General features: G+C 49.2%; 1 protein-coding gene across 2 annotated transcripts in view; it reads left to right on the top strand.

The window, feature by feature from the left end:
* Positions 1-9,642, top strand: part of IFT38 (intraflagellar transport 38) — a 55,291-nt gene extending 45,649 nt beyond the window's left edge. Inside the window, exons 11-13 of one of the 2 annotated variants that reach the window (XM_086854257.1) lie at positions 6,921-6,976; positions 8,856-8,897; positions 9,145-9,642. In XM_086854257.1, the coding sequence (XP_086710383.1) occupies positions 6,921-6,976; positions 8,856-8,897; positions 9,145-9,300 (254 nt within the window). In that variant the 3' untranslated portion in view covers positions 9,301-9,642. The remainder of the gene's footprint in view (positions 1-6,920; positions 6,977-8,855; positions 8,898-9,144) is intronic. The other variant, XM_086854258.1, reaches the window with a different exon arrangement.
* Positions 9,643-9,656: the final 14 nt, after the last annotated feature.

A 9,656-nucleotide genomic window follows, 5' to 3' on the forward strand; every position in this document is an offset into this window, starting at 1 on the left:
AGCCTTCTGTCCTTCTGTCCTTCTGTCCTGCTTCCTGGGGACTGCAGCTCCTCTGGCTGCTCCCACTGCTCACAAGCAGCTTAGAGGAGTTGCTGTGTGAGGGTCTGTGTTTTAGGTGGGAAAAGAAATGTTCTGCTTAGTCTGGAGTCAAGCAAAACACAGCCAGGAAATCGGGGAAGTTCTTTTTGGTAGCAGTAAGGGATTCTGAACTGTCAGCATAAACCTCTCTGGGGTCTGGAGGAAGAGCCTGTGTGGAGGATTTCAGGTGCCACCACTCGTGCTGGAGCCTGCTCCTTAGATAAACTGTGGGGTTTTGTGAGTGGAATTCTGCTTTCCCCTTTCTGACTGAGACCAGGGAAAGAAGCTGATGTTCTCAAGTCAGTGTAATTCCAGCATTTTTATTTTCCCTTCCTCTATTTTTCTTGAAAATTGAAAAGTCTTGTTAAGTGCTAGAAACACTGCTAAGGAATACTGTATATTGACATTTCTCAAGGAAAGGTTTGTACACAGATTTTAGAGCTTTGGAAGGGACCCTGTAGCTGTCAGTGGTGCTTCATCCCAGAGAACACCATGACCTGAGTCCCTGCTGCTCTTAATAGCAGTTTTAGAGTTTTACTCTAAAAGTTGTAGATTTTGCTCTCAGATTTTTTTCTAGGAAGAGCTTTGTTATCATTAATTACCCTTAATGGAAACTCAGTATTAGTTTATCAGACTTTAAGACCTGAGATTAATGTCAAAAGCATCAGCTTCTTTAGAAAACCAGAGTTGAATATTCTCTGCCTGTTTGCTGTTAAACACACCACGGATCTGCTGGTGTTCTTCTGTAATTTGCATTTAAAATACACTTAATGATCAAGGCAGCATAACAAGAACATTATTTCTATTAATTACTGCTTTTTTCCTGGACTCAATTTAAGATACCTCAATCACTTTCTTTTGAAGCTTTGTGTTTTCTTACATGGAGATGCTGCTGAGCCACATTTGCTCTCAAGCTGAGGAGAAAGGGCCCACTGTGCTCAGTCCCTGTGGCTGCTGGGGTGCACTTTTACATCTCTAATTCCCAGGTTATCAGTGCTAGGAGATAAGGCTTCCTCCCTCTCTCTGTGGTGGGCAGATAGTCCAGTGTGTTTTGCTGTTAAAGAGGCAAGATACTCAGGGAGAGATAATCCCTCTTTTTAGGCCACTTGGTATAATTGAGAAAAATCAGCACACTCACCCTCAAGAGCCCTTTCATCAGCTCAGTCTGGATGCAGCAAAATTCAAACTAAATGAAGGTTTAACAATATTGCTCCTGGTTTTATTCCTTCAGACAATTAAAATGATAGGATTTGCTTTCCCATGGAACACCAAAGAGGGAGCTGGGGGAGACTTGTGTGGTGCAGAAAGAAAATAGACCCCTTCCCCACATGCAGAGAGGAACAGGCAGGAGCCCCTGGAATGGGCTCTGGAGCTTTGACTTCAGTGCTGCTGGGTCAGCAAACATGGCAAAACCAGTGTTAGGGAAGGGCTCTGATCCTGGAGGGAGCAGGGAGGTGAGAGTTTATGGCTGGGACAGCAGGGGCCAAGCTGCAGGTGCTGCCTGTGGGCCTGGGAAACTGCAGCTGCTTTATTGTCACAATATCACACTTAGAGGAAAGTCCCCTCCTTAAGGGGGCTTATTGTAGTAAAGCCATGTGTCACTGATCATTTGCTTTTGTAGATTAGAAAATACCCTGATTTATCACAGAATCACAGACTGCTTTGGGTTGGAAGAGCCTTAAATTCATCTCATCCCACCCCAGCCATGCAGAGACACTTCCACTATCCCAGGCTGCTCCAAGCCCCGTCCAGCCTGGCCTGGGACACCTCCAGGGATCCAGGGGCAGCCACAGCTTCTCTGGGCACCCTGTGCCAGGGCCTGCCCACCCTCCCAGGGAACAATTCCTTCCCAATATCCCATCCATCCCTGCCCTCTGGCAGTGGAAGCCATTCCCTGTGTCCTGTCCCTCCATCCCTTGTCCCAAGTCCCTCTGCAGCTCTCCTGGAGCCCCTTTAGGCCCTGCAAGGGGCTCTGAGGTGTCCCTGGAGCCTTCTCCTCTCCAGGTGAGCACCCCCAGCTCTCCCAGCCTGGCTCCAGAGGGGCTCCAGCCCTTGGGGAATCTCCATGGGCTCCTCTGGACTCTCTCCAGCAGCTCCACGTCCTTCCTGTGCTGGGGATGTCAGAGCTGGAGACAATCTGGTCTCTACATTTTAATTTTAGCATTGTCAATGTGAATAAAATTTCACATCCATTTTTACTCTGTCTGGCAATAGATATTGGAGGCTGTGACAAATACAATGGACTTCCCTGAATTTGTGGTGGCACTTGCAGTAAGATTCTTGTCAGAGGGCCAAAGGACAAGAAATTATTTCAGCATTGAAAGCCTTAACCATTTGCAGTGTAGAGAAAGCTCTTGCCTGAAACAGGCCATAGATGAGTTTTTTGCAGCAGGACGGTTGTTCATGTGCAGCTGGGGTGAACTTTGGGGTGAAGGATGCACAGTCTTGGGAATGCAGAAGCTGGCGTGCTGGATCAGCCATAGCATCCAGCCAGCCTGCTCTCTCCCCAGCCCTGGCTGAAAGAAAATGTCTGGAGAAGCACTTGGGAAATTCCCTCAGGTTCCCTGCTGCTCTCAAACTGTTTCAAACCCATCACTTGTGGCTTGCACAGATGTCAGCTAACCCTCAGTACATTTATTTTCTCCTAAGAACCTGTCCAGCCTCCCCTTAAACTAAATAGATTTTTGTCACCCACGCTATCAGAAGTGACAGATTTTGAAGTGATGTTATAATTCCATGTGAAAATACATCTTTTCAGTCACTGGGACTGAAATTCACTGTAGATCATGAGGATCTCTCCCTTTGCAGGGCTGGTGGGTGGGGACACAGTGCTGGTGACAAGGCAGTGCTGCTGAATGAAGCCAAAATGGTCCATCCTTGTGGAGCTGTGCCTGGAAATCACCTTCTATTGCACACTGCCAGGCTGTTTCAGCTCCTGGGAACCCTTTCTCCCTGTGCTGTGGCTCTTGTTTCTTTTTATAACATCAGTGTAAAGGGCTGGTTTTGTCCAGACCAGACCTCAGAGAACATTTCACTTCTGAGACAGAACAACTTCAGCCCCATTTGATCTGTACTGTGAGAAGACAGCTGTATAAAACCCTGGTTTTTTAGCAGACAATCAGTCCAAAGTCACACAGTGAGAGCAGCTCTCTTGGAGCCCCTTTCCTTGGCAGAGCTGGCCCAGAGGCTCAGGGTGTTAATGATGTGCTGGCAGAGAGGGCACTTGCTGCTGAGTGCCTGTGGGACCCTGCATGCTGGGGGAAAGCTGCAGAGCCTGAATTATCCCTCATTTTTTTCACTCCTGTAGTGAAAAGAAGAGTTTTGACATGCAAATCTTCTCAGGTGAGCCCCCACAGTCCTGTTTCCAATCCTTCCATACCGCAGGCAGGCTGAGAAACAGGGAAATCCTTTTGTCAGTGGGAATTGTCAGTCTGCTTGTGGAATTTCTCTCTCCAGCTTATGGCCAGGTTCAGATTTCTGCTCTGGAATTTCCAGAGTGTTTTCTTTCCCTTTCAGCCTCCTCCAGGTGTGGGCCATCCCAACACCAAACCTAGTGAAGAAGGAGGAGAGGCTGTAGGTCTGAAATGGTGGGAACACTTCCAAGCAGGTTTCCTTTTAATGGAGGTGTAAGATTAAAACTGAAGTGTGCTCCCCCACGCAGCAGCTGTGCTGTGCTTAATGAATCCCTGGATTTTTGCAATGCCTGGAAAATGCTGCTGGGATCAGGGTCTTACACTAAGGGAGGGGATTGCTCTGCTCTGGCCTCACCTCGGGTCTGGGGCAGTTGTGGGTGCCACATCATCAGAAGGATCTAAAGCTGTTGGAGAGTGTCCAGAGGAGGGACATGGGCACGGGGAAGGCTCTGAGGAGCAACTGAGGCACTGGGATTGTTCAGCTGGAGAAGGAGACTGAGGGCAGGGCTCAGTGGGGGCTGCAGCTCCTCCCGAGGGGCAGCTCCGGTCTCTGGGACAGGGACAGGAGCAGGGAACGGCTGGAGCTGGGCCAGGGCAGGCTCAGGCTGGAGATCAGGGAAAGGTTCTTCCCCCAGAGGTGCTGGCACTGCCCAGGGAATGGGCACAGCCCCGAGGCTGCCAGGGCTCCAGGAGTGTTTGGACACTGCTCAGGCACAGGGTGGGGTTGTTTGGTGTCTGTGCAGGGCCAGGGGCTGGACTGGATGATCTTTGGGGGTCCCTCCCTGCTCAGGATATTCGGGATATTCAGGATATTCAGGATGTTCAGGATATTCCATCATTCTGTGATTAAGAACTGTGTCCAAATGGCAACAGTTCAGAAGGATCAGACAGAAGGTTCATCCCATTTTTCTGTGTGTGGAAGGGAATGTGATACAGTGAGAGGTGTCTTCTGTGAGCTCATGCTGTGAATTCACATTAAACACTGGAGACTGACTGCAGATCTCCAGACTGGGAGCAAAATGTGTCAGCTCCAAATCCACCTGCCCTGCTCCCAGGCTGTCTAGACTCTCAGGTTGTGTGTCAGTCCTTGCTGTGAGGCACAGGGCTAACCTGTACCTGCTGCTGGGTGAGGAGGTGGAGATCAGCTGTACAGGTTGGTACAATGGGGAGCATCACACAGAGGGAAAATGGCAACAGCTCACAGACTCCAAATCAGGGATGCACATTCCCTTCTGCCCCCTGAGGGCTCAGTGCCTACAAACCATGGCCATGCACAGGGAGATTTGACTCCAGAGGTGCAGTGAATCACAGCCTGTTCATCACCAGCATCTTTCCTAATTCCTGCTCTGTACAGCCTGTCCCAGCTGGATTCCCAGTGTCTGTAAGGAAACCCCACAGGCTCTCTCCTTTCAGAAGCTGTGTGAGCCCAGGAAACCAAGGGACAGCACCCCCAGCTCTCCTGTGCCATGCAGGTGACTCCTCTGCTTCCTGCCTGCCCTCAGCACACACAGAAACACACCATGGCCATTCCCCACACAGGGAAACGTGGGGATTTATGGTGTGGGAGTGAAAATAATGCTCTGTGGAAAATCTGGTTTCTCTCCTCTTTGCAGCTTAGTGCTCAGGTGAAGTCCCAGCCCCTCTGCATCCTGGGGTCTCTCCTGGGAGTGTCCCGGGGTTTGCTGCAGGACCTAACCCTGCTGATCCCACAGCTGCTGGATCAGAGAGATGCTCCTGGCTTAGAAAATGCAGGGATCCAAGTCCAGGCAGTAGCAGATCCTCGAGTTTCCCCAGGTGTGTCCATGGGATGTCTGCACTGCTCCCACTGATGGAGGAGCAGCATCCTGCACACCCCCTGTGGGCATTCTCTAAGCCCTCCCCATGGCATTTTGAACTGGTCTATTCCATCAGCTCTCTTAATATTAATTAGTTAAAATATTAATTAAATTCATTAAATAAAAAAGATCTTATTTTTCCTTTATATTCAGAATCTCTCTCAGTTTTGTCTTATTTTAGGAGCTCCCTGCAGCTTTCTCCTTTTTGAGGTAGTAATTCCCTATTTTACACTTCATGTTGAGACTTCTACAGAGTAAGATTGAAGTTAAAACTCAGGAGTCATTTATAAGCTGGGCAAAAGTGGAGTTCTGTTGTCATCTAAGGATATCAGGTGTAATCACCTCCAAATTTATATAGTTTAGTGTAGCATAAATTAGAGCAAAAGTCTCCAAAGCCTGAGGACAGAACTATCCAGAAATCTTTTAATTCCATCTCCACTTCTTGTGTAATCAGCAACTGCTGCATAAAGGCCACTGCTTTTTATATAAAGACATAAAATCCTTTTAATGACCTGCCTTGATACAGCAAGGTTTTTTTGGTGAGCTGTGGATGAGTTAGGCAGCTTTTTCCTACCACTAACTCAGCTCAAACTGCGTGGGACAAAGGGGACCTGTCATCTTTTGTGCTTTGGGAAGTAGAAAAAAAGAGGTTTGCCAGGGTATATTTTAAAGCTGCCTTGTTTTCATGCTAAAAACAGCACAGATTGGATTGTTCTAGGTTGAAACAATCTGTATTTGGCATGGAGGAAGCTGGTGATGGCAGGAAATGAACAGATGGTGAGATGGGATGGACACAGCGGGGTTGGAAATGGGATCCAGTGTTGAGGAGGTTCTGTGGCTGCAGCAGCAGGCCTGAGTCACCCCCACCTCCCTCTTCAGCCTCACACATCAAACTCCAAACAGGAAATTCTTGAGGTTTGCCTGGGCTTGGCCAGGAGTTCCTGTGAGACTCAATCCATCCTGGAATATCAGAAAGGGTCTGAGCTCCCTGAAGGACAAAGGATTCACAACATGATAAAACCAGGCTTTTGTTCTCTGTGTACCAAAGCACAGGAAGAAATTTGTCAGTTCATGGATTTTTATGGGTTGGAAGGGACCTCTCAAGATTATCTAGAGCAACCTCTCTGCTCTAACAGGAGGTTTGAGCTGCCTGTCCAGGACCACATCCAGTTTGGTTTAGAGTATCTCTATGGATGGAGACTTCTAAACTTCTCTTGGCAACCTTGTTCCAGTGTTTGACTGCCCTCACAGTAAAAAAGGTTTCTTGGTTCGGATAGAATTTCCTGTTTCTTAATGTGTCCATTGCTTCATGTCCTGCCAGAACCATCATGCTGGAATAAATAGCACCCTGACTGGAATTAGAGTCATAGAATCATTAATATTGGAGAACTGCTCCAAGATCATTGAGTCCAGTGTTAATTCCTGTCAGCCTTACCCCCTCCTACCTTCTCCTGAGCAATGAGGTTTAACAAGGGGGGTGACTATGAATTGGGGTCTCACCCTCTCACTGAGGGATTCACCCTGAGCTTTACCCTTCCTCCTCCCTCCCTGTGGCCACGAGCCAGCTTTGATGGGATTCTCTTTGCTCCTGCAGGAAGAGTTGGCACTCGGATCGTGGGATCAATGCAGGGTGGAGACACGGAGGAAGATGTGAGTAACCATCTCATGTGTCTGCAGAGCTTCTCTGACAGGGCTTTAGATGCCAGCCCTCTCCTCAGCTGCAGAGACACCTTTTTACCTGCTGAATCCTCACACCCCAGGCCTGCTTTTCCCCTCCTTTCCAATGGCTGACACCTTTCCTTGACATAGATGTGTATTTCCTTATTTTTCCTTTGTTCTTGGAGCCTGTGTGCTCCGTGTGCTTTGACCCCATCCTGCAGAGCAGAGCTAGTGGCACACAGGCTGCAGGAATGCTGTTGTGAGCTGTGGGGCAGGTTTCTGGGAAGAGGGACCAGTGCAGTGCAGCAGGAGTTAAATATATGGACCTAAATCCCCTTCATTGCTCTAAGAAGTCCCTCCTTGGAGCCCTGTACTGGCAGAATCCATCCTCTGGGAGATGGGGCAGGGATGAGAGCAGGACTGTGAGCTGTGCCCATGGGGTTCCTGCTGCCCCAGGGCTCCTGGCCTTGCACTGGGTTGTGGTTTACATGTGAGTGGGACAGTGTGAAAGGCACACACAGGTTTGCACAGGAGGCACTTGCTGTGCCCAGCCTTTGGCATCCATGGGCAGCCTTTCTGTGCCTCTGGGCACACCTGAGGGGCTACATCTGCACCAGGAAGCTGAAGCCAGCTGCTGGGATGTGGTTGGCATTTGCAGTTAGCTCTCCCCAGAAAGCTGCTGCCATCCCAGGAGCAGTGGGGCTGTTCTCTCCAGGTGATGCTGGAACACTGTTTTGGAGAGTGCTAGGAGACAGTGCAACTGTGGTGGCTGTGGGTTTGTGTTTGAGCCTGTGCTGCTGTTAATTCCTAGTGTGGATGGAACCTTTCTGTCTCAGTCCAGCAGACACCCCTCAGTGCTGCCTGTCTCAAGGAGGGGAGTTCAGACATTTCTGGGAATCTCAGAATGGTTTGAGTTGGAAAGAACCTTAAACCCCATCTTGTTCCACTAGACCAGATTGCTCCAAGCCAACATGACTTAAAACAATTCCAGGCATGGGGCAGCCACAGCTTTTGGGGCACCTTCACCTTGTGTCTGGAAGAGGAACTTGCAGCCCATGCTCTGCTCTTTGCTCCTGCCAGAGTGGGTGTGGTGGAGGCTGTTGTTGACTCCTGGACATCCAGACTCATTTCTGGGATGGGCAGAGTGTTGTGCTGGGGGTGAAGATGTCACTTCAGTCCCAGCACTGCCTGATTGTCCTCAGCAGTGTTACTGACAGGTTTGGACTGTCACCCTCTGCCATTCCTGTTCCCTTTCCCTGCTGGCAGCTCTCTCCCTGCTGGCACAGTCCCAGCACATCCAGGGATGGAAAGCCAAGGCCTTCAGCCTGTGACTTCCCTCAGCTGCAGCCACTTCAACTGTCTCATGGCTCTGCCCTCTGACTGCAGCTTCTCAGAGCTCAGGGATCTTTGCAGGCCTCTGTGTGTCCCAGATCAGGGGAAAAAAAAATAAAAATTAATCAGGCAATGCAAAAATCAAAATAATCATAAGTTGCATTGCTGGCTAATCTGCAAATTATTGCAGTCACAATTAAACTTCAGAGAAAGCCCCTGTTGAATAAAATGCCTTCAAAAATAGATCAAAAAGTTTATAGATATTGCATAATAGATTATATATGGATATTGCTTTTCTAATGATATCTACTGGTTTTGCAATCACTGAAGCTGCTTTGAACCCTCAGGGAATTGATGGAGTTAGGAAGAGCCAGCAGTGTGTGCCTGGCCTCTGTTACCTGCTGGTGTGGCACAGGATACCTGAGCTGTGCCTGCCTTCTCCCCTGCTCCCAGCCTGGGTACTTTCTGTTTTCTTTTATGTTCTTGTGCTTTTTTTTCCTGCTCTGCCTCTCGTGTTCCTCCACTCTGGCTCTCCAAGGGGACCCCAGCCCCGGCACGGCCAGGCCGGCGCAAGGCACAGGTGGGTTCCTGTCCTGTGGTTCATCACCTTCACCTCACCTCTGTGGTCTCACAGCAGCTGGCACCCGAGTGCCACACAGCCTGCCAGGCTTTTAACAGCCCAGAGCCAGCAGGAGTCAGGGGATTTGTGTCCATCAGCCCTGTGGGGTGGGGAGGGAGGTTTGCAATCCACCAGGAGAGCAGGGGGACACCGGCGCTGCCATCCCTCACTTTGGGCTGGCCATGGACTCTCATTTCCTGTCCTGCAGGACTCAGGGGATAGTGAGATTGATCTGGATGAAGATGAAGATGAGGAGGAGGAGGAGGATGATCTGGAAGATGACAGCATGGAAATCGCCCCAGGCAAAGCCAGTCTGCGAGCAAGGAAGCCAGAGCCGCTGGAGCAAAGTGATAATGACTTCTGACCCTTCAGTAGCAGGAGGCCTCTTGAAGCACAAACTTTGGAGAGGCCAGGAGCTAATACCCTGCTGTCTGAAAACTGTGTGTCAGTGTGAATCCAAAAGTTGGTAAATAATGTTTATTAAACCTGAAAATTAAACTTGGATTGCCAGGTTTGTGAATCTCAAAGCATGAGCAGTTTATCCATACTGAGAATCACAGTAATGTGCACTTATTTCCATAATTGCACTAAACTGTGCACTGCAGTGCCAGAAGTCTCACTCCAGTGAGCATCGTGTGCCTGATTTCCCTGCATTTTATTATGTCCAAATAGATTCCTTTGGCTTAATAAAACTGGATGAAAAGCTGCTCTGGGAATGCA

Source organism: Cyanistes caeruleus, chromosome 17 (genome assembly GCF_971803275.1).
Source record: "Cyanistes caeruleus chromosome 17, bCyaCae1.hap1.1, whole genome shotgun sequence".
In the NCBI taxonomy this organism is placed as follows: domain Eukaryota; kingdom Metazoa; phylum Chordata; class Aves; order Passeriformes; family Paridae; genus Cyanistes; species Cyanistes caeruleus.